The 25,537-nt window shown below is 31.7% G+C and overlaps 1 protein-coding gene across 12 annotated transcripts in view; it reads left to right on the top strand.

Annotated features, from left to right (window-relative positions):
- Uba6 (ubiquitin like modifier activating enzyme 6) overlaps positions 1 to 25,537 on the top strand; it is a 127,639-nt gene that overhangs the window by 36,490 nt on the left and 65,612 nt on the right. For all 12 annotated transcript variants that reach the window (XR_013425796.1, XR_013425793.1, XR_013425792.1 and 9 more), the window contains exons 8-18: positions 63 to 185; positions 1,392 to 1,515; positions 3,768 to 3,871; positions 5,347 to 5,409; positions 6,125 to 6,201; positions 8,392 to 8,458; positions 13,944 to 14,087; positions 15,083 to 15,150; positions 16,732 to 16,810; positions 17,191 to 17,271; positions 20,487 to 20,564. Coding sequence is in view for 6 of the 12 variants with exons in the window: in XM_078021349.1 (XP_077877475.1) it covers positions 63 to 185; positions 1,392 to 1,515; positions 3,768 to 3,871; positions 5,347 to 5,409; positions 6,125 to 6,201; positions 8,392 to 8,458; positions 13,944 to 14,087; positions 15,083 to 15,150; positions 16,732 to 16,810; positions 17,191 to 17,271; positions 20,487 to 20,564 (1,008 nt within the window). In the remaining 6 variants the exon portion in view is untranslated. The remainder of the gene's footprint in view (positions 1 to 62; positions 186 to 1,391; positions 1,516 to 3,767; positions 3,872 to 5,346; positions 5,410 to 6,124; positions 6,202 to 8,391; positions 8,459 to 13,943; positions 14,088 to 15,082; positions 15,151 to 16,731; positions 16,811 to 17,190; positions 17,272 to 20,486; positions 20,565 to 25,537) is intronic.

The following is a 25,537-nucleotide window of genomic DNA, read 5'->3' as shown; positions in this document are numbered from 1 at the left end:
TTAGGTTTGAGGTGTTTTTCTCTTTCACATAAATTAAAAATCTTATTTTTGCCATTTCACAGTTCATCAGTGCAGATGTACATGGAATTTGGTCACGGTTGTTTTGTGATTTTGGTGAGGAATTTGAAGTTTCAGATACTACTGGAGAAGAACCAAAAGAAATTTTCATTTCAAATATAACGCAAGTATGATTATATTAAGGAACTTTTTAAACAAAATTTTTTAAAGTGGATGTGAATGCTTCTTTTTAAAAGGAAATATTAACACAATATTCTAATAAGCAGAATAAATGAATATTTTCATTTATGATATATTAAAATAATTAGGAAATATTTTGTTAATTAGGAATTATTTAAAATATTTATATTTTAAAATTATTAGGAAATATTTCTTGATTGTTATATTAAAACTAACTTGAAATTGGAATATTAATTTTAATAGTGTCTAGATATATTCCATCATTATTTTACACTTGATAGAACATTTGCATATTATAAAGTTTAGTTTCAGTTTTGTTCTATACCGAATAATTGTGATTCATTATTTACTAAGCTTTTTACTTTGTCACATCATGGATGGACTATATCATAAGTCACCTGGTCCAACACTGCATGTATAGGAAAAGGTAGAGAAAGACTTTTCTAATCCATTACATTCTAAAACAATATTTAGAAGGGAGTACAATTTAAGAATTGATTAACCTGTGAGTCAGAAGTAAATTACAACCACACTTCCTTGATATCATGTAATCTTAATTTGTTGTTTCCTAAAAGAATGTAGAATTAATTCCTTTCTAATACTCACTTCTTTTAACCAAAGTAATTTATTTGTGCTCTTTGTAGTTATTATACATTAAAACCCAAAGCAGCCAATTACAAAGGAATAATATACCATGAAACAATAGTTGTATTTCTGACTTTATGTTTTATTTTTAAACTTAGTATGTTTCCTTTCTCACACCTTTTTGAAGAAAAAATAATTGAAAAATCATTTTGTATAGCCCTGCTTAGAGTGGTTTTTTATTTTAAAGTATCTATATACCTCCCATACGTTAAGATAGCCAGTGTTAGACTCTTAATTTTTAACACCTAGTTTTTTTATGTTTTACAAGTCAAAAGAATCCTCAAATCTTTGAAATATCCAAAGTCTTTGGAATCTCTAAATGTCTACCCTAAACTTGAAATTATATTTCAACATTCATTTTAAAAAGTACTAAGTTGATCATTTATTTGTGACAGTTCTTTAAAGTTTGCTTTCACTTAATGTGAAAGAATGGCTTCGAATTTGGGTTTGAGGATTTTATGATAACGTTGTCATTTTTCTGTGAGTTTTGGAATTTATACTAAAAGAATATGTGAACTTGATTTTTAATAGATAACTCTAATTTTTAGGCTAATCCTGGCATTGTCACTTGCCTTGAAAATCATCCCCACAAACTTGAGACAGGACAGCTTCTAACATTTCGAGAAGTTAATGGAATGACAGGTTTAAATGGATCTACACAACAAATAACTGGTAAGGTGATGTGTTTTATTGACTCATTTATAATTATTCATTATTCAGCACCTTTATAATTCAGATACTATGCTCAGTGTTGGGAACATAATGTCAACTGATAGAAATCTGATTCATAGGTCTTGAGCATAAAACATTCAGTTCAAGTATTAAACAGTGATGATATTAAGAAAGTACAGACATTCTTAGAACTCCAAACTTAGTAAAGATACCTTGCCTGGTTGGAGGATAGCAACAGTGAGGATAGCGTAACCTGATAAAAACCTGAAGGTTGCGATGACTTCAGAAGGTACTGAAAAAGAACGTTCCAAACAGAGTTAAACAGTAGAAGTCTCAGATCCAAGATAGAACACAACTAATTAAAATGTGCTTTGAAAGGGCTAGCAATGAGAATTAAAATTCCAAGAATCTTAAAACATTTAAAAAGAAACATTTTGTTATCATGGTAGTTGAGCAAATATCCTAATTGGATAACATTCATGTAAGGAGTACAAGAAAGAAGAGAGTAGGTTTGGGACAGAAGATAATGAGTAGTTTAGGCTTGTCGAGTGAAGTATTCAAGTGAAGATAACTAGATATTGGTTGGATATATGTTATTGTTCAGTGGCTAAAAGAGAAGGGATGAATGGTTATGCCTGCAAGCAAGTTTGAAAGTTAATTAACAAGAAGTCATACTCATTTTTTTTTCTGGGTCTATGTGAGATTATTGCCCAAATTAGAGGGAAGGTGCTAAGGCCATTTGAGGAGAATAATCATTTTAACAAATGGAAATATTATCAAGCATCATAAGGGCCATTTGAAGTTGAGATAATGAAATTATGCCAACATTAATTTATGTAGTTTGTGGTTTTCCTCCTAAAAGAGTAAAAGACAGCTCTAGACAACCTCAACTGGACTGTAACTCAACTGTAATTCAACTGAATGGCATGTTTACCCCAATTCAGGGAAGAGTGAGTTGATTTTGTCCTGATATGTTTGAAAATATAATTATGTGATTAGTGTATAGACTATTAGTATATAGACTATTAGTATTGCTTTTTTTCTAAACGACTATAATATATCTCTTAGAAAAAAATGAGTCCTTGTTACAAACTCTGTATAGATCTTTGTATCTATATTTAAACATGTTTGGTAACAACTGTTTGAATTTGTTTCTCAGTTACAACATCTTAAATACAGATTCAGATCACCAGTATTAATTATCTATTTTTGTGAAAATTGACTAATCCTTTGGGATTATCATTTGTTATTTTGGAGTCCATGCCTTAGTGGATTGTGGTCAGATTCTTGAGACTGCCTACATATAAAGAAGCAATCGGATAGCAAAGAATGGAGACAAAGAAAATCTACATTTTATATCAAAAATTTCTCTTACAATGAGGGATACTTAAATAAAGCTGTTATTTACAAAGCTTTTTTAAATGTTTATTAATTGGTTACTGCTTAGTTATTGCAATAATTTTCTGTTTTGTGAAAAACGTTAAGTAACTGAAATAATACATTTACATACAGAAGTACACACCTCCTTTGTTCTCACCTGTTCACCACAAATAACTACTGTTCTTAGTTTATTGTGTATCCTTCTATGGTTTCCTTTTGCTTTTTTACACAGAAGGCAGCATATCACTTACCATATGACTTACCATTGAACAAAATGTCTTCATGATCTCTTCACATCAGTCTTTGCAGACAAACTTTTTTCTAAATTTTTTTCTTTTGTGACTATGTAATATTTCGTGTTATGAATGAAAATATTACCAGAGCAAAATATTAATTTACATTTTTTGTATTATGAATGAGATTCAATATCTTTTCGTATATTGCATGATCTTGACTTCATTGGTTTGAGATGCAATCTTTATTTGCCTTTATTGTGTCTATTGATGTACTTAAGTCTGTTCAGAATTCTCTGATTTGTTCCATTTGTCTCTTCATAAGCCAGAACCTACTGTATGATTGATCAGTATCAATATATTATTGAAACTTTATAATGTATTTTAATGTTAATAATGAGTACCTCTTATTTCTCTGTTTTTTTCTCTGAGTTTTCTTGATTTTTTTTTTTTTAAGTCTTAAAGATCACATTAGAAAAAATACTCTATAGTTCCTCACGTTCCCCTACCCTATAAAAAATATCTATACTGGAATCTCTTAATTTTATAAATTAGAATTAATTTTTTTATAAAAATAAATCTTCAGATGTCAGTATTCATATTCCTGTGTAATGGTTTTACTATTTTTTTTTCTTCTAGTGGTATCACCATTTTCTTTTAGTATTGGTGATACTACAGAACTGGAACCATATTTACATGGAGGCATAGCTGTACAAGTTAAAACTCCTAAAACATTTTGCTTTGTAAGTAATTCTTTTTTGTTGTTGTTTTTTTGCTTCAAAAAAATTTTTTTCTTGGGGCTGGGGTTTGGTTCAGTGGTGGAGAGCTTGACTAGCATGCATGAAGCACTGGGTTCGATTCCTCAGCACCACATAAAAATAAAATAAAGGTATTGTGTTCACCTTCAACTAAAATATATGTATATATATATATATATATTTCCTTCTATAAAAATAATAACTTAAGAGAAAAATGTAATACTCAGTTAACCAAACAGTTAATTTAAAAGCTGAATTTATTTTGTTTTCTTTTACTTTGTACTCACTTTGAGGAAAATGGAATCAATCTAAGAAACAAACTGATGTCAAAAACACTGTATAATTTTTGTTTAACTTGTACCCACTTTGAGGAAAATGGGATTAATATAAGAAACAAACTGATATCAAAAAATCTATATAAGCATACCTCAAAGGAAATATACACTACTGAATAATCAAAGAGTTGATCATACTGTTTACTTCCTAAGAGATAAAACATACATATTTTCAAAAGATATATCAAAGGTTGTTTTGCTTTATTAGTTTATTTTTTTTAGTTTATTTTTTAAGAAATATTTCTTTGTTATACTTGTTAATTCAAATTTAATTTAAAGTTAAAATTCTATTGAATTTTAATGCTTAAAGAAAAAACAATGTGTATATTGGAAATATAAAATAATTACCTGACATGAAAGTGTAAGTTGCTAAATAGAATATAAAGACCTATGATCCTGAAATTAAGAGATCTCCTGCTGCTTAAGTCTTTAGGCCATTTCTCCATGTAATCTGTCTAACACATCTCTGGTTGGTTTTTTGATGGTGTTACTTGGAATTTGGGGAAGTTTTATTGCAAGTTCTTGGGTTTTAACTTCATTGTCTTCCCCCACACCAGAACTGTTAATAGTAATAGTACTCCTGAAGGCTTGTTCAAGGCAAAACTAAAATAATAAAATATTACAGCTAGTCACATCTGCCCCTATATACTTTTTTCTTGCTCTGACCCCAATTTTTAACTGAATAGTTTGTGCCTCAAGTAAGTTCAAATTGGGTGGGTATTTGGGGGTAATTGTCTTTCAGGTTTTTATTTGTTTTACCTTGATGGTTTTTTAATCCACAAATGTTTTATCTTAGAATATCTATTCTGGTCTTGTCAGACATGTGAAGTGTGCTTAACAATATCTGTTTTTATAAATAACAATAAAGTTTTTGGAGTATAAAGATGTTCTTGTTAGTTCTTAAGTTTACTATGTAGAGCAGTTGTTTGCATGTAACTTCTTATAGTGTGGTAATAAGGGAGAATAGTAGATATTTTATATTTCAATTAAGACAAACTTCTTTACATTATTATTTCAGACCTTTGGGAAAGGTTCATTGTTATGTCTATTGCACTGACATGTAACAGTGTATTTTGTCAAGTGATCACTCACTTGCTGTGAAATAATAAATTTTTTTCCTGTTAGGAACCATTGGAGAAGCAGATAAAACATCCAAAGTGCCTTATTGCGGATTTTAGCAAACCTGAGGTAAATACACACTTTTCAGGTTTGAAAGAGGCAACAGAGTGGGGGATGGGAATTGGTAAGTGATGATAAAGTTAAAATGGAGTAACCATGTATATTTCTTGTCCTCAGGTTTTCTTAATTAATTAATTATACTCATATATCTGAAGTTGAAGACTTTAAAACAGGAATTTGTATCATGGAAAAAAAATGTTAGAATGATTAAAGTTTTACTTGATAGGATTTGTTAGCTTTGATTATAAAATGATTTCAATAACTTACACAAATTGATTTTATTAATATTTTATTAACCATGTAGAGTTTATATAAGAGCAAACAAACTTAGGCATATATTTTTTTAAATCACTGGATATAATTTTTTAACAAATGTATTTGTGATAAGGAAGGAAGAAACAGTTTGCAAATTTGTAATTGTTGATAAAGAAAAAAGATTAGATAAACTTACACAAAAGTTTTATTACTGTTGTTCAATTAATATTGCTCTTAAGTTTCATATGAATAGCCTGATAATCACTAATTATTCCACCTTGGAGAGATTCCTTGAAAAATACCTTTATTGCCTTGAGGTCAAGTCATTTTACTTCTCTGGTCATGATCAGTATGAATAGTGTATCGCATGGGGGTTAAAATTAAATAATATTTTAAAAGCATTTAGCCTAGTGTCTGACACATACTGTGCATTTAATAAATGAAGCCAATTTTTAATGTTCTTAAATAGGCACCTTTACAGATTCACACAGCTATGCTTGCATTGGACCAGTTTCAGGACAACTACAACCGAAAGCCAAATATTGGGTAACTTTTTGTTGTTGTTTTAAAAGAACTATTTTCTTTTTTATAAAAACAGGTCTCAAAAATTAGTGTTTTTTAAAGAAAGCCTCTGGTAATTGCAAAAGCAGTAAATACACTGACCTATATAAACATTTATTATGACTTTTTGAAGGCTTTAAAAGTTATAACTTTAAAAAACTGAGAATTAGTGAGCTAGTCATACTTTTTTCTTTCTTAATTTAGAAGTACTATTACAAAAGGATTTTGCTTTTTTTATTTAAAACTAAATCTTATTTATATAATGTTAGGTGATCGTGGCTTTGAAGTAATTTATTTATTTGTAAACCAGTTATCTTTAAGTCATTAAAACACTGTTGGCAGAATTCCTCATTCTTCATTGTAGTATATTCATATGTACATAGTATAGTTTGATCAGTTTCATTCCACTGTTCCTCCCTTTTCTCATTCCTCTACATATGAGAGGAAACATTTGACCCTTAACTTTCTGGGCCCGGTTTATTTCAGTTAGCATGATGTTCCATTAATTTGTCGACAGATGTCATCATTTCATTCTTTATGGCAGGGTAAAATGCCATTGTCTATGTATACCACATTTTCTTTATCTGTTTGTCTCTTGAGAGGCATGTGGTCTGGTTACATAACTTGGCTATTGTGAACTGTGCTGCTATAAACATTGATATGTCTGTATCTTTACAGTATGCCTATTTCATTTTTTTAAGTGCTACAGGATTTTTTAAACTTGCTCTTTTTAGATATAATAGTAGAGTATATTTTGACATATTATACATGCATGGGGTATAATTTACGATAATTAGGATCCCATTTTTGTGGTGGTACATGATGTGGATTTTCACTGGTCATGTGTTCGTATGTGTACATAGGAAAACTATGTCCAGCTTATTCTACTGTCTTTCCTACTCCTATCCCCCTTCCTTTTCATTCCCCTTTGTCTAATTCACTGAACTTCTCTGTTCTTCCCTCCCCCTCCTCATTGTGTGTTAGCATACACCTGTCAAAGAGAATACTCAGCCTTTGGTTTTGGGGATTCATTTATTTCACTTAGCATGATAGTCTCCAGATTCATCCATTTACTAGCAAATGCCATGGGGCCATTTTTCTTTATGGCTGAGTAATATGCTACTGTGTATATATGCCACATTTTCTTTATCCATTTATCTGTTGAAGGACACCTAGGTTGATTCCATAGGTTAGTTATTGTGAGTCTAGCTGCTTTACACATTGATGTGGCAGCCTCACTGTAGTAGGCTGATTTTAAGTCCTTTGGACATATGGGTTTTTTTTTTATTTTAATTTGTTATATATGACAACAGAATGCATTACAATTCATATTACACATTTAGAGCACAATTTTTTATGTCTGGTTGTATATAGAGTCACATCCTTCTCATGTCTCTGGTTGAATATACAAAGTAGAGTCACATCCTTCTTATCTTCATACATGTACTTAGGGTAATGATGACCATCGCATTCTACCATCTTTCCTGTCCCTATGTCCCCTTTCCTCTTCTCCCTCCCCTTTTACCCTTTGCCCTATCTAGAGTTCATTTAATCCTCCCATCCCCAAAGAAATGCAAATCAAAACTACTATAAGATTTCATCTCACTCATTTCAGAATGGCAGCTATTAAGAATACAAACAACAATAGTCTTGGCAAGAATGTGTGGGGAAAGGCACACTCATACATTGCTGCAAATTGGTGTAGCTAATATGGAAAGCAGTGTAGAGAATCCTTATAAAACTGGGGTTGAAACCACCATTTGACCCAGCTCTCCTACTCCTCAGTCTATACCCAAGGACTTAAAAACAGCCACATCAATGTTTATAGCAGCACAATTCACAACAGCTAAACTGAACCAATCTAGATGCCCTTCAGTAGATGAATGGATAAAGAAACTGTGGTATATATACAGCATTAAAAGAGAATAGAATCATGGGATTTGCAGGTAAATGGATGGATGGAGCTGGAGAATATAATGCTAAGAGAAGTTAGCCAATCCCTAAAAAACAAATGCTGAATGATTTCTCTGATTTAAGGATTCTGATTCATAATATGCTGGATATATGTTTTTATAAAAAAATCCACATCCATATATAAATATATTTTAGTTTTGAATATGAGCTTCTGTTTATGGCAATGGGAAATTGACATTGAGGTACCTTTATGAATTGTAGATGCCAACAAGATTCAGAAGAGCTGTTGAAACTAGCAACATCTATAAGTGAAACCTTGGAAGAGAAGGTAAATATTCAAAGTTCTGGTTGTTAAAAGATTTGTTTGTAACATGTAGATGTTGTATATATTAACAGTTTTCTAAACTAGGCAGGACAGCACATACCTGTAATATTAACTACTCAGAAGGCTGAGGAAGGAGGAATATAAGAAGTTGGAGGCCAACCTTATTAACTTATCAAGACCTTGTCTCAAAATAAAAATTAAAAAGTTTTGAGGTTAAAACTCAGTGGTAGAGCACTCCTGGGTTAAATCCCCAATAACCCCACTCCCCCGCACACACACACACACAAATTACTCTTTCCTCCAGATCCCAGCTTGGTTGCTTATGGATTCTGTGACACTGGGTAATTTCTTTATTTTTTTCTACTTTATCTTTTAAGCCTATAAAATAGGATTGACCTACCTCATAAGATTGTTAATATTATTGATTATTTTATAAACATAAATGATGTGATTTTTATAAAATACTTAGAATATTACTATTTGTTGCTGCTGTTGTTACATTAATGCTGTTTACATTATTTATCATTCTGTTCTGATTTACTCAATTTGTTAACCTGCTCAAACTCACTATAAAATTATCAACTTTTCTGTATACCGTCTCTTTTATATGTGATACATACAAATCTCATGCATATCACATTTAGATTTGAACATATAACCTAGAAAATGGTATTTTCATTTTATGATGCTAGTGCCTGCCTGCCAAACACTTTAGCAACTATCAACATAGCAATATTCATGTAATTATTTGAAAATATTTTTTCTCATTTTATAAAAATGAATGGGAAATGAAGAGCTTAACATAGGAAGCTTTTATCTGTTATGTAATTTTAAAAAAGAAAAAATAAATATGCCACAGGTAATGAATCACCAGCCATAAATGAGAGACCATTCATTACATATGTAGTGGTTGTAGAAAAAAAAATATGAAAATTTAAAAATAGATGATTGTAAATAGATTGTTTCAAAAGTTTTTAAAAATAAAAAAAAGAAATAGATTATTGAAGTCTGTGATGAAAGGGAATATGATTAAGAATTTATACGGCTGGTACAATTTATATAAGGTAAATTTCACCCATTTTAGGTGTAAACAAAATTCTTTACACAACTAATTTAGTGTACACCATGAATTCAAAGTGTATAGACCCATATCCACCACTGACAAGATGTAAAACATTCCCATAAGGCCAAAATGTTCCCTTACGCCTCTTTATGATAATCTCTGAAGCCTGCAGCCAAACCCTGGTGACCACTGTTGTTTTTGCCTTTTCTAGAATGTCTCAATGAAATGGTATTAGTACATAGCATTTTATTTTTGTCTCAGAACTTGTATTTGTTCTTTTTAGAAATACATAACAGTAGGGTGTATTTTGACATATTATTTATAACTTTGTATCTCATTCTTGTGGTTGTACATGATATGGAGTTTCACTGGTCATATATTCATATATGAACATAGGAAAATTATGTCCGATTTATTCTATTGTCTTTCCTCTTCCTGCCCTCCTTTATTTTCTTTCATTCCCCTTTTGACTAATCCACTGAACTTTCTATTCTTCCCTTCTCTTCCTTGTTGTGTATTAGCATCCACATATCAAAGAGAACATTCAGCCTTTGGTTTTTTTGGGATTCGCTTATTTCACTTAGCATGATAGTTTCCAGATTCATCCATTTACTAGTAAGTGCCAAAAAGCCATTTTTCTTTATGGTTGAGTTAATATTCCATTGTGTATATATGCCACATTTTCTTTATCCATTTATCTTTTGAAGGGCACCTAGGTTGGTTCCATAGCTTAGCTATTGTGAATTGAGCTGCTATAAACATTGAAATGGCAGCATCACTCTAGTATGCTGATTTTAAGTCCTTTAGATATATACTGAGGAATGGTATATCTGGGTCAAATGGTTCCATTCCAAGTTTTTAGAAGAGTCTTGGTACTGCTTTCCAGAGTAGCACCCACTAGCAATGTGTGAAAGTAACCTTTTCCACTCATCCTCACCAAAGTTTATTGTTACTTGTGTTCTCTTGATAACTGCCATTCTGACTGGAGTGAATAGAATCTCATCGTGGTTTTAATTTGGTTTTCTCTAATTGCTAGAGATGTGGAACTGTTTTTTTTTTTTTTTTAATTGACCATTTATATTTCTTCTGTGAACCGCCTGTTTAGTTCCTTTGCCCATTTATTGACTGGGTTATTTGATATATATATATATATATATTTTTTTTTTTTTTGGTCTTAAGCTTTTTGAGTTCCTTGTATATTTAGAGATTAATGTTCAATCTAAGGTGCAGGTAGGAAAATTTTCTCCCATTCTGTAGTCTCTGTCTTCACATTCTTGATTGTTGCTGTGAAGAAGCTTTTTAGTTTGATGTTGTCCTGTTAATTGATTCTTGATTTTACTTCTTGCACTTGGGAGTAGGTAGTGCACCTTGTTCAAGTGGTGTTTGTTCCCATGGATGCAAGCTTGCTTTAGCATTTGGAAGTCAAGAATCACATGATTATCTCAGTAGATGCAGAAAAAATATTTGACAAAATATAGTATCCAGTCATGTTCAAAACACTAGAAAAACTAGGGAAAGTAGGAATATAACCTCAACTTTATAAAAGCTATATGTTAAACCCAAAGCCAACATCATTCTGAATGGAGAGAAATTGAAAGCATTCCTTCAAACACTGGAACAATATAGGGATGCCCTCTTTTACCATTCCTATTCAACATATTCCTTAAAACTCCAGCCAGAGCATTTAGACAAAAGAAAGAAATTAAAGTGATAAAAGTAGGAAAAGAAGAACTCAACTATCCCTATATGCCAAAGACATATTGCTACATTTAGAAGACCCAAAAAAACTTCACAGAAAACTTACAGAACTCATAAACAAATTCAGCAAAGTAGCAGGATATAAAATTAACACCTATAAATCAATTGCGTTCCTATACACCAATGATAAAATAAACTGAAGCAAAATGAAACTAGGAAAACTATTCTATTCACAGCCTCAAAAAAAAAAAAATACTTGGGAATCAGTCTAACAAAAGAAGTGAAAGACCTCTACAATGAAAACTACAGAGCAATAAAGAAAGAAATTGAAGAACTTAGAAGATAGAAAGTTTTTCCATGTTCTTGGATAGGCAAAAAAAAAAAAAAACAAATATTGTCAAAACGGACCATACTACCAAAAATATTATCTATACTGACTGAACGCAGTTATGTTTGTTATTCTTAGAAATAGAAAGGACAGTCATGAAATTCATTTGGAAAAATAAGAGGCCCAGAATAGCCAAAGCAATCCTTAGCAAGAAAAGTAAAGCAGTAATCATCACAATACCAGACCTTAAATTATACTACAGAGCTACAGTAACACAAATAGCATGATTTTGCCACAAAAACAAACAAGAAGACCACTGGAGCAGAAGACACAGAAACAAACCCACATATATACAGTTATCTCATTCTAGACAAAAGCACCATAAATGTATATTGGGGAAAAGATAGCCTCTTCAATATTTATGTTCTTTTATAAATTAAAGAGAATTATTAATATATTAATATAATTTGCTAACTATAAATATAAACATAAGTTTAGTTCCTTTGCCCATTTATTGATTTATAAAAAATGTGGAAAAAACCCTCTCCCAGGGTTTTTCACCATATCCAGTACTAAGATCTTTCAAACTTTATATCTATGTTCAGTTTGTGGAATTTAGTGAGACTTTTTATTTTCTCAGGATGATTTTGACTATGCTTAGTAATCATTGGGCTTTCATTGTATGTACTATGTCTCTTCTTATATCCTGCCTCATGGGCAGGCCTATAGCCTTGTCAAGTCCACAGTTATCTCTGTTGGAGTTAAGTTTATAATATCCTTTTTCTTATCAATACTAAAGACCTGTCACATTTTTATTTTTGATTCTGTGTCTATGAATGTTCTTTGGTGATTGAGATAATTAGACTATCCTAGGGTAACCAAAAATTCTCAAGATTTGGATGTTTTTCATATATTTTACTGAAAAATAACAGAATCTTGGGAAATAGTATAACTTAATGATAAAAATAAAAGTTATGAAGTTGCACATTTTGCACTCAGATCCTGGCTTATCAGTTTACCAACTATAAAGTCTTAAGTTACCTATTCTTTCAAAGTTTTGGGTTTTCACTTACATAATATAATAAAAATGATATTTCCTAAGATTATTTGGAAAATTTTATAGGAACTTAGTATAAAACTTAGCACAATAGGTACTTACTCAGTCTAACTTGCTCCTCTTATGCTCATCATTGCTTGTAATATTATTGCCACCAATATCAACATTTAAAAATGGCACAACTTAAATCACAGTTCTTGTGACTTAAGGTGAGTGCTAAATATTTCAAAATTATGAAATAGAAAACTGAACTGGAGGGGTAAAATAATGAGTAATTATTAACCATTATTTTATCTTACATATCTTTGAGAATGTACCAAGAATGAACTGTCTCCCTTACTAAATATTCAATAATGGTTACTATACTTAGGATTTCAGGAGATTAATTGAGCCCTACTGGAAGCTTCAAGTCAAAATTTAGGTTACTGATCTTGAAAGCATAGGAAGAGAAAGGAAAAACCAGAGCTTTTGAAAAGATCTTTGTTACAAATAAGTTATGCTAAAACAACAGCTCCAAAATCCAATTACCCATTATTTCTTTTAAAATGATAACATGTTATTTTGAGACATATAAGTTCAGTTATATGTCTCAAAAATGGTTATATAAGTTCAGTTTGTAATTATAGTCATTGAGAACTTTGTATTTTTAGCAATGTATTGTCCCATTATTTATCATAATTATACTTTTTACTTACCACTTCTCACATAAACTAATAGCTTCTTATTTTTACATATCTTCTTATGTTTGTTTATCAAGGTTCAGGATTTTTTGTAATCTTTATTAATCTTTTTTGTAAATTCTGGTTGTTCATAAATATAACTGACATCAAAGAATTATTCTTTGCCTGTAATCCCAATAGCTCAGGAGGCCAAGACAGGAGGATCCTGAGTTCAAAGCCAGCCTCAGCAAAAACAAGGTGCTAAGCAACTCAGGAGACCCTGTTTCTAAATAAAATACAAAATGGGGCTGGGGATGTGGCTCAGTGATTGAGTACCCATGAATTTAATCCCCGGTACCCAAAAAACAAAAAAACTATTCTTTAACAAAAACAGTAAATGGATGATATTCCTGTTAATTCTAAATGTTACCCTAGGCTAATGTAAAGACTCAGATAGCAAAAAATGGGTAGGTACTGGAAAACAAATGCTGCGTACGGTAACAGGCAAATGAGTTTTTTTATTGTGAGTTTGAAATAGTTTAGAATTTAAAATTGATTTAGTAGAGAAATGTAAGTTTTTTAGAAGTTACATACTAATAATTCTCAATTTAGTCACTGAAATTTTAAGGACACTATCTGAATAATATTAACAGTATTATTGTCTTTCATGGTTTGTGTTTCAGCCTGAAGTAAATGCTGATATTGTACATTGGCTTTCTTGGACTGCTCGAGGCTTTTTATCCCCACTTGCTGCAGCAGTAGGTGGTGTTGCCAGCCAAGAAGTATTGAAAGCTGTGACAGGAAAGTTTTCTCCTTTGTGCCAGTGGGTTAGTTTCTAATTTTACTATTTTTTTAACATTTAAGTTTTAATTTTCCATGCATAAAATGAATGTATAATGTATTATAATATAGTATTAATATGCTAGAAAAGCTACTTTAAAATGTTATTTGATGCATGAGAGAGGCAAGTAATATGCCTCCAAAGCTTATTAGTTTTGTAGCTGAAACTAACAGGATCTTATGTTAGGACTATTGGAAAATAACCCAAAGTTCTCTTCTTGGTAGTATTTCCCTCTATTATGAAAGTAAAGAAATGAATTTTCTCTCCTTATAGTTAGTTGTTCTCCAGTAATAGCTAAGCTTTCTTGGTTCTCTCGAACTTGTTTCATGAAAATTTTTGCCATTATAGGTCCTCAAGTTCCCTTCCTGGGTATAAAATTCTAAAGTTGGAAAACATAGGAATGATACAGGTTTGAGTTCTATCAATTTAAAACAGTGACAAGATGGAGTAAAGACCCTAATTTCTGTCATCAGAAGGAATAATTGGCAGAAAGTATTCTTCTGTCCCTTTCTGTTTTGAAACAGTGTAAATATTTTTAATATAATATTCACTTTTATATTATAAAAAGAACCCATGTAAGGCAACTTTACTACTGAATTGTTTCTTCCAGCATGGGATACAAGTTGATTAGTAGAAAATCTGGTTCAGTTGTAACTCTTAACATCTTGGTTAGATTTGGAAGTAAATTTTCCTTTTGTTTCCAAGGTTTAAAAATAGCATCTTACGTGACTAAATGATATGGATTAGATTATATATCTTTTAACAGTTCTTTCAACTTTTACCATTGTTTTAAAAGAGAAAATATAGGAATAGGCATGGTGTTATAAAAAATTATGTTTTAATATTATTTTACTCCAAATTGACATTTTTAATCATCTTTTCCAATGATGATTATTAAATAACTATAGTAGAGAAGAGCTTCCTTTTTAAATAATTTATGTTATATACATAGTAATTATGTTTTTAATCTTCTACTTTAAGTTATATCTTGAAGCAGCAGACATTGTCGAATCCTTAGGCAAACCTGAATGTGAAGAATTTCTCCCACGGTAATACAGAAATTTCTGTCACTTTTTCTTACTTGTATGTTTATAAGAAACAAGAGTTTGAAAGTTTTTGTCTAAACGTAGATTTATTTTAGATTTATTTTCTCTCATTGGTTATTGTTTCTTACCTGCTTAGGTGTTAAATGTCATATCTTTTTACCACTTTGTAAATAATGAATATAAAGGTTTAAACTTTATGTCATAAGAATGGTTAGCATTCAAAATATCAGAATAATATTAGATGAAAAAATGTTCTCTGCAGTCTATCAGTCATACTTCAACTTTTTTGGGTTGTAAATCTCTTTCAGAATCTGATAAAAGTTTAGATTTTATTCTCCCTAGAGTAAACATAACCCAAAATTCTGCCATCAGTTTAAGTGGGTTAACTCTAAAGCCCATACATGGGTTACTCTAAGAACTTTCTTAAAAATCACTGGCTTAGCAAATTATTTTTCAAGATACATTAGTCCCCCTATCTGCAATTTCGTTGTCTAAGATTTCAGTGACGTATGATCTGAAAATACAAAATGAAAATTCCAGAAATAGCAGTTTTTAAGTTTCAAATTCCATGCACTTCTGAGTGGCATGATGAGATCTCACCATTCTGCCTAGGCCCCGAATCATCCCTTTATCCAGAGTATTTGTTGAATACCTCTTAATCATTTTGTAGCTGTGATTAGATCAACCATCAGTATCATAGTTGGTTTTGTTCAAGTAAACCCTTGGGTTTCTCAGTAATAACCCCAAAATGCAAGAGTAGTGATCGTAGCAATTTGGATATACCAAAAACAAGAAATAAAGTACTATCTTTATTTATATTTATATATAAATATAGATGTATGTAAATATATATATGTATGTATTTTACTTATGTATAAGTGAAAATGTGAAAGTTCTCAACCTAAAGAAAGGAAAAAGATTGTGTGTAGAAGTTATTAATATCTATGGTAAGGGGGCTGGGATTGTGGCTCAGCGGTGTAGTGCTCGCCTAGCGCGTGTGAGGCCCTGGATTCGATCCTCATCACCACATAAAAATAAATAAATAAAATAAAGATATTGTGTCCAACTACAACTAAAATATAAATTTTTTTTAAAAAGATCTATGGTGAGAAAGAGTCTGCTGTCTATGAAATTTTAAAGAAGGAAAAAGAAATTAGTGCTAGCTTTTCTTGTACCTCAAACTGCAAAAATTACAACCTCAGCATTCGAGAGCTAAAATGAAAAAGGCATTAAATTTATGTCATGTATGTTTATGTAAGATAAAATTTAGTATGCATAGGCTTCTGTAGTGTCCAAGGATTTGGGTATACTGGAGGTCTTTGAACAAATTCCCTCTGGATGAGAGGGAACTACTGTGAATTATAGTTATTGTCACTTAAGTTATTTGGACTTATTAAGTCAAATGGAAAGAGTAAAAGCTGATTTTGTGTGGTCTTTTCTCTTTCAGTTAAGGTAGTTCTGATAAGTTGGAGGATACTATTTAGTTTATTCTTTTTTAAAGCACATGAAATTTGCATTAATGACAATGAAACTAATCTAATATTTGTTTTTTTCTATTTTTGTGTTAAATGTTGTTTTCTTCAGGGGAGATAGATATGATGCCTTAAGAGCCTGCATTGGAGATACTTTGTGTCGAAAGCTACAGAATTTGAATGTCTTTTTAGTAAGTTAATAGTGATGGGAATTGTGATGTGATTTTTTTTCCACTAAAATGTTTTGTGGTGTTCATGTCTGTCTTACAAAAACTGAGCTCAGTATTTTGCTTTTTTTGGAATTCTTTAATGTCTTCTGTTTAAATAAGTTATGAATATTTTTCTTTATCTTATTTGGTTTATACTTTTTTCCATCTTTGAGAAACTTGAAAAGATATAATAAATGTTAACTATTTTGAACTAAAATGAGTCACAAATGGCCAGTAATTATTTTAAAGTATGTGTTATCATAACTTAGCATTTGAAGAAAATTTAGGTTGGAATTCTTCCTTGTTAAGTAGATAATATAGTTTTATTTTAATCTGGTACATATCATTTTTCTCCTGCATAGGTAGGATGTGGAGCCATAGGCTGTGAAATGTTAAAAAATTTTGCTTTACTTGGTGTTGGCACAGACAAGGAGAAGGGAATGGTAAGATATAAATCTTTGAGAGCTAAAAGTTTGTATTTCTCTTTTACCTTTTTTTGAACTGTATTTGACTATGTAGATCTGAAGTATTTTTTGAGACGAGAGCATTAAACCACAAATTGGAAGAATTTGATATCTTCTAACCACTAATCAAGATCTGTGACCTTATGACAAATTACTTTAATTCTCTGCTCCTCAGTTCCTTTCTCTAATGCTTTAAAACTTAAAATAACCACATTGTTGTTACTTCTGTTAGATACTATTAATTGTTAAATAAACCTTTAAGATGAGAGAAGACATTAGAAATTTACAGAGTAGTAGTTTAGATGTAGTTTCAATTAATGTCAACAGTAGTAGGAATAATATAAATTTTGGAATGCAATTTAAATTTTTAGCACTAAATATAAGTTAATTGCGAAGCCATTCCATATATTTAAATAAAAATAGATTTCATTGGTGGTGTTTCCCCTTTTAAGATATAAACTAACTTTTGTTAGTGATTTCTTAGATTTATCATAATGACTAACAAAATGACCATAAATAACTAAAATTTATATAGTAGTTCACATTTTATAGTTTAACTTATTATTCCACTTGTAAGAAGACATTTATTACTTTCGTAAATATTATATGTTTATATTATTTCTGCTTAGGATTTCCTCAGTTTTATTTCATACACTACTATTAGTTCTATTGTTTTAAAAGGCATTTTAAAACAAAACAAAAAACCCTTGGTTGCCTAAGTTTGGGGATCACCTGAATACCTAAATTCACAGTGCATATCAGCATGTGAAGGTAAAAAAAAAAAAACTGGTGAAGAAACCAGTTGAGTTCAGGCAACAAAATGGAGTAAGTTAATGTGGACAGACCTCTGAAATACCGCAAACACATAGACTTACTGTACAAATACTTTTTTAACTTTTTTAATTTTAAAAATTTTTTAATTTTAAAAATCGACTTATGGTAGAACAAACTTTGAATTTAAAAATGATAGAAGATAAAAAGAAATGGAAACATGAGAAGAAATCAGCACTAAGATTTTTCCAAAATGTCATGTAAGAATTTGTCTAATTGTAAACCTACAATTCAAATGCAACTGAAAGTGAAATTTGACAAATAGAAGACAAATACAAGTACTCAGAAAGTAGTGTAAAAAAACTATCTTTTAAAAAATGAAAGCAGATGCATTTGCTATGTCCAGTGTAAATCTAGTGGAATTTCCAGGGAGAATAAACATGCTGGGGAAGAAACAATGTATTTCTAAGATAATGACAAAAATTCCTAGAGTTGAAGCAAGGCAAGTATGTTCAAATTAAAAAGATGAAGATTCGGGCTGGGATTGTGGCACAGCGGTAGAGCACTAGCCTAGCATGGGTGGGACCCAGGTTCGATCCTCAGCACCACATAAAAATAAAGGCATTGTGTTTTGTCCATCTACACCTAAAAAATAAATGTTAAAAAAAAAGAAAATGAACATTGATTTATTAAAAAAAAAAAGATTCAAAAAGGAGGTTGTATCATCTGTCCAACAATAAATGCTAGAAGATACATAGAACTTTATAGTTAAAGGGAAAATGACTATGAACATAAATTTCTATACTCAACTAATCTTTCAAGAGGGAGGTCAAAGTAAAGATATCTAACCAAAAAAATGATTAAAGATTACCTACCAGCATTAGTTCTTACTTCGAGTACTGTTAAGTAATGTGGGTAGTGCTTGAAGGATAAGCAGAGGCATTTATCAGCATTCTTAGGTTTAGATAAGAATTAATTTTAAAAAGTCTTTAGTTAAAATATTTACTGATTTAGGAGTATGGTTCAAAATAAAATATCTATAATGTTGTACATTGATATCATCATTAAAAGTAGAAGGAAGAGTTACAAGGTAAATAAGTTCCTGTATTCTCAGATTGTTCAGGAAGAAGACAGTTTAATTAATTTTAGAAGTTATATATACCTGTTATACCTGTTAAAATTTTGAACATAACCATATAAAAATAGATGTATAACTTCCAAACCAGTTGGAATTAAGAAAACTTGATCAATGTGGTAGAAAGCAAAATGGGGAGAATAAAAAGTGAGTTTGGAAAAGGTAGAAAGACAAAGAGGTATACCCACAATCATAGTAATTATTAGTTGAGGTAAGGGTAAGGGTTTGTTTTTTTTGTTTTGGAACTCGGGGATTGAACCAAGGGGTGCTTTACCACTCAGCCCCTTTTATTTATTTATTTTGAGACAGAGTCTCACTAAATTGCTTAGGGCCTACTCACTAAATTGCTTAGACTGGCCTCAAACTTCAGATCCTCCTGGCTCAGTGTCCTGAGTCACTGAGATTATGGCCATGTACTACAGCAGTTAACCTTGAGTAAGGTTTTTTATTAAAGGTCATTTTCTGCTTGGCTTTTTGTTGTTATTCCCATTAAAAAAGATACCTTCTAACATATTTAGACAGAAATATTAAAATATCTGGGAGATATCCACTAAAAGAAAATGAACATCTGTAAATACTATTATTCAACATCCAATAACTAACATAGTCTGAGAGATATTACACCTAGGCAAATTGTGTTTAAAAATACTAGCTTAAATGGCAAATTATTTTGAATACTTTTCAGATTAATATGTCTGTCACTTTTCTTGCATCTTTTGAAATGAAAGTCTATAAACTTTTTCTGAAAGGACCAGATTGCACATTAAGGTTTGACCAGGTATCGGCACAACTGCTCAGCTCTGCCCTCAGAGAATGAAAATAGCCATAGACGGTACACAAATAGTGTGACAGTGTGCCAGTAAAACTTTATTTACAAAAACAGGCAGCCTCCACTTTAGTTTGTAGACCTCATCAGCTGAAGTTCCTTTCAGATTGAAATGTGCAAGTATTCTTTTCAAACTATAATTCCCAAAGAATAAATATAAATTTAGAAAGAAGAGCTAGGTCCTCTATAGGTAATTAATTGCATGGGTCTAAAAGGTGATAGAGATGTTTTCAGCCTCTATTTTCTCATAAATAGTTGAAGAACATTTTTGAATAATGATTACAATTTATTCTACAACCTTGTTTAAGGTACTCCTATGCTGAATATCAATTATAATTAAATATAGGCATAAAAGCATAGTATTGGTAAGCCAAATAATTTAGAACAATTTGTAGAAGTTGTTTTAGTCATTCCAAGATAAGTAAGATAGATTTACTTATTATGTTTTCCTTCCAATGTTAGGTTACAGTTACAGATCCTGACTTGATAGAAAAATCCAACTTAAATCGACAGTTCCTATTTCGTCCTCATCACATACAGGTATGTTGATATTCTGTTTCGAATTTAAGTCATCTGTTATATAAAAAAAGAGTTTCCTTTTTGTAAATAGAAAATAGGATTGAATAAACAAAGTGTTTTTAAAATTCAAAATGTTTTAGAATTTTATTACTACTGAGAAAGATAAAAAGGAAAATATAAAATTATCTTTTAATATAAAATACTGGTTTTTGCATTGATTTTGGATATTAATTTGAGTTGTGAAATATCAGAGTATTTTTTTCATTCTGTAATCATGTAGGTATGTTTTCATATTTAATTTTAGAAAATAAATATATTGAAACAAATTTTATAATTTGAAGTTCTGACATAAATTTGGAGCTACTCTGATTTTTCAGTCTTTCTTATGAAACAGGTAAACTTTAGCACTTAGAACTTAAGTCAGGGAATGAAGGAGTTTAGTTAAGCAGATATGCTTTTATTTTTATTTTATTTGCCCTTTTTTGTTCAACAGCTCATTAACAGTACATTAAGCTTATGAGTGTCATGAACAGAAAATGACTATAACAGCATAGTTAACCTAATTGCCTTACTTGTACAGTTATAAAGGTTAAAGTAACAGGGCCTTTCATAAACTAAAATAGATTACAAAGTTTAAGCACTTTGTGAAGAACTAAAAAATCCTGTTTATTATTTTACTGAGTTATAACAAAGTTTCTGATTTGTATACTAAGAACAGTGAGACATGAAACATGTAAGCCTAACAATGCAGAAATACCATTAAAATGCTATGCATGAACTCAGAATGGGGCAAAAGAAATTAAGCGTCACAGCTAGTACTCACAAATGATTGTGATAATACCTGAAATGGCACCAAAGGTTGAATAATTACTAAATCTTTAAAAAAGAATGAATTTTCATTTAGAGTATTGTTTTTATAAAACTGAAACATATATAGGGCACAATGGTGCATGCCTATCATCTCAGCAGCTCAGGAGGCTGAGGTAGAAGGATCACAAGTTCGAGGTCAGCCTCAGCAACTTAGTGAGTCCCTCAAGCAATTTAGTGGGACCCTGTCTCAAAATAAAAAATGGGGGGGAAACAGGCAAGGGATGTAGCTCAGTGATAAAGTACCCCTGAGTTCAATCTCCAGTACCAAAAAATAAATAAGACTTTTAAAAGATTAAGTATCAATGCATTAAAATCTCATACATCTACGAGCTTATTTTCTGCAGATCTGGATTTTTATATTTTATTGAAAGTGTTATGATTTTCTAGTCTTTAGCAAGTCACAATTACTGTGGGAACAAAATATATTAATTGCGCTGGGCATGGTGATACAAAAGCTAATCTCGTCTACTCAAGACACAGGCAGGAGTATCACAAGTTCAAAATGAAATTTTTTAAAAAAGAGCTGGGAATGTAGTTCAGTGGTAGACACTTACCTAGCATTCTCAAGGTCAGTCCCAAGAATTTTAAAAAGAAAAAAAAAGTACTAATTAAAATGACAAAATCATGGAATTTGCAGGGAAATGGATGGCACTAGAGCAGATTATGCTAAGTGAAGCTAGCCAATCCCTAAAAAACAAATGCCAAATGTCAGCTTTGATATAAGGAGAGCAACTAAGAACAGAATAGGGAGGAAGAGCATGAGAAGAAGATAACCTTTAAACAGGGACGAGAGGGGGGAGGGAAAGAGAGAGAGAAGAGAAATTGCGTGGTAAAAGAAGGAGACCCTCATTGTTATACAAAATTGCATATAAGAGGAAGTGAGGGGAAAGGGGAAAAATAACAAGAGAGAGAAATGAATTACAGTAGTTGGGTTAGAGAGAGAAGAGGGGAGGGGAGGTGAGGGGGGATAGTAGAGGATAGGAAGGGCAGCAGAATACAACAGACACTAGTATGGCAGTATGTAAAAAAGTGGATGTGGAACCGATGTGAATCTGCAATATGTATACGGGGTAAAAATGGGAGTTCATAATCTGCTTGAATCAAATGTAGGAAATATGATATGTCAAGAGCTTTCTAATGTTTTGAACAACTAATAATTTTTAAAAAAAGTACTAATTGGACTTTTGACTATTTTTTTATTGGTTGTTCAAAACATTACATAGCTCTTGACATCTCATATTTCATACTTCAAATTCAAGTGGGTTATGAACTCCCATTTTTACCCCATATACAAATTGCAGAATCACATCGGTTACACATCCACATTTTTACATAATGCCATATTTGTAACTGTTGTATTCTGCTACCTTTCCTATCCTCTACTATCCCCCCTCCCCTCCCCTCCCATCTTCTCTCTCTGTCGCATCTGCTGTAATTTAATTCTCTCCCTTGTTTTTTTTTCTTTACCCTCACAACCTCTTATATGTAATTTTGTATAGCAATGAGGGTCTCCTTTCATTTCCATGCAATTTACCTTTTCTCTCCTTTTCCCTCCCACCTCATGTCTCTGTTTAATGTTAATCTTTTCCTCTTGCTCTTCCTCCCTGCTCTGTTTATAGTTGCTCTCATTATATCAAAGAAGACATTTGGCATTTGTTTTTTAGGGATTGGCTAGCTCCCCTTAGCATAATCTGCTCTGATGCCATCCATTTCCCTGCAAATTCCATGATTTTGTCATTTTTTAGTGCTGCGTAATACGCCATTGTGTATAAATGCCACTTTTTTTTTATCTATTCATCTATTGAAGGACATCTGGGTTGGTTCCACACTCTAGCTATTGTGAATTGTACTGCTATGAACATCGATGTAGCAGTATCCCTGTATTACGCTCTTTTAAGGTCTTCAGGGAATAGTTCAAGAAGGGCAATATCTGGGTCAAATGGTGGTTCCATTCCCAGCTTTCCAAGAAATCTCCATACTGCTTTCCAAATTGGCTGCACCAATTTGCAGTCCCACCAACAATGTATAAGTGTACCCTTTTCCCCACATCCTCGCCAGCACTTGTTGTTGTTTGACTTCATAATGGCTGGCAATCTTATTGGAGTGAGATGGTATCTTAGGGTGGTTTTGATTTGCATTTCTCTGACTGCTAGAGATGGTGAGCATTTTTCCATGTACTTGTTGATTGATTGTATGTCCTCCTCTGAGAAGTGTCTGTTCAGGTCCTTGGCCCATTTGTTGATTGGGTTATTTGTTATCTTATTGTTTAATTTTTTGAGTTCTTTGTATACTCTGGATATTAGGGCTCTATCTGAAGTGTGAGGAGTAAAAATTTGTTCCCAGGATGTAGGCTCCCTATTTACCTCTCTTATTGTTTCTTTTGCTGAGAAAAAACTTTTTAGTTTGAGTAAGTCCCATTTGTTGATTCTAGTTATTAACTCTTGTGCTATGGGCGTCCTATTAAGGAATTTGGAGCCCGACCCCACAATATTTAGATCGGAGCCAACGTTTTCTTCTATCAGGCGCAGAGTCTCTGATTTGATATCAAGCTCTTTGATCCATTTTGAGTTAACTTTTGTGCATGATGAGAGAAAGGCATTCAGTTTCATTTTGTTGCATATGGATTTCCAGTTTTCCCAGCACCATTTGTTGAAGATGCTATCCTTCCTCCATTGCATGCTTTTAGCCCCTTTATCAAATATAAGGAAGTTGTAGTTTTGTGGATTGGTCACTGTGTCCTCTATTCTGTACCATTGGTCCACCCGCCTGTTTTGGTACCAGTACCATGCTGTTTTTGTTAACATTGCTCTGTAATATAGTTTGAAATCTGGAATCGTTATACTGCCTGATTCACACTTCCTGCTTAGAATTGTTTTTGCTATTCTGAGTCTTTTATTCTTCCATATGAATTTCATAATTCCTTTATCTGTTTCTACAAGAAATGCCGTTGGGATTTTGATTGGCATTGCATTAAACCTATAGAGAACTTTGGATAATATCGCCAATATGATGATGTTATTTCTTCCTATCCATGAAAAGGGTATATTTTTCCATCTTCTAAGATCTTCTTCTATTTCTCTCTTTAGGGTTGTGTAGTTTTCATTATATAAATCTTTCACCTCTTTTGTTAGGTTGATTCCCAAGTATTTTATTTTTTTTGAGGATATTGTGAATGGGGTGGTTGTCCTCATTTCCATTTCAGAAGTTTTGGTGCTGATATACAGCAATGCCTTTGATTTATGAGTGTTGATTTTATATCCTGCCACCTTGCTGAATTCATTTATTAGCTCTAGCAGTTTCTTTGTAGACCCTTTTGGGTCTGTTAGATATTTTATCGTATCATAGTGATAATTTAAGTTCTTCTTTTCATATTTTTATGCCTTTAATTTCTTTTGTCTGTCTAATTGCTCTGGCTAGTATTTCAAGAACTAAATTGAATAGAAGTGGTGAGAGAGGGCATCCCTGTCTTGTTCCAGATTTTAGAGGGAATGCCTTCAGTTTTTCTCCATTTAGGATGATGCTAGCCTGAGGTTTAGCATATATAGCTTTTACAATGTCGAGGTAAGTTCCTGTTATCCCTAGTTTTTCTAGTGTTTTGAACATAAAGGGATGCTGTACTTTGTCGAATGCTTTTTCTGCATCTATCGAGATGATCATATGTTTCTTATCTTTAAGTCTATTGATGTGGTGAATAGCATTTATTGATTTCCGTATATTGAACCAGCCTTGCATCCTAGGGATGAATCCTACTTGATTATGAATTGTGTATGGTGCACAATTTTTTTGATATGCTTTTGTATTCGATTCACCAGGATTTTATTGAGGATTTTTGCATCTAAGTTCATTAGAGATATTGGTCTGTAGTTTTCTTTCTTTGAAATGTCTTTGTCTGATTTCGGGATCAGGGTAATGTTGGCCTCATAGAATGAATTTGGAAGAGCTCCTTCTTTTTCTATTTCCTGAAATAACTTGAAAAATATTGGTATTAATTCTTCTTTGAAAGTTTTGTAAAACTCCGCTGTATATCCCCGGTCCAGGGCTTTTCTTGGTTGATAGTCTTTTAATGGCTTCTTCTATTTCCTCCTTTGTTATTTGTCTGTTTAAATTGTGTGTATCTTCCTGAC

This window comes from Ictidomys tridecemlineatus, chromosome 9 (assembly GCF_052094955.1).
Source record: "Ictidomys tridecemlineatus isolate mIctTri1 chromosome 9, mIctTri1.hap1, whole genome shotgun sequence".
Lineage (NCBI taxonomy): Eukaryota > Metazoa > Chordata > Mammalia > Rodentia > Sciuridae > Ictidomys > Ictidomys tridecemlineatus.
This window is presented reverse-complemented; position numbering and strand designations above follow the sequence as displayed.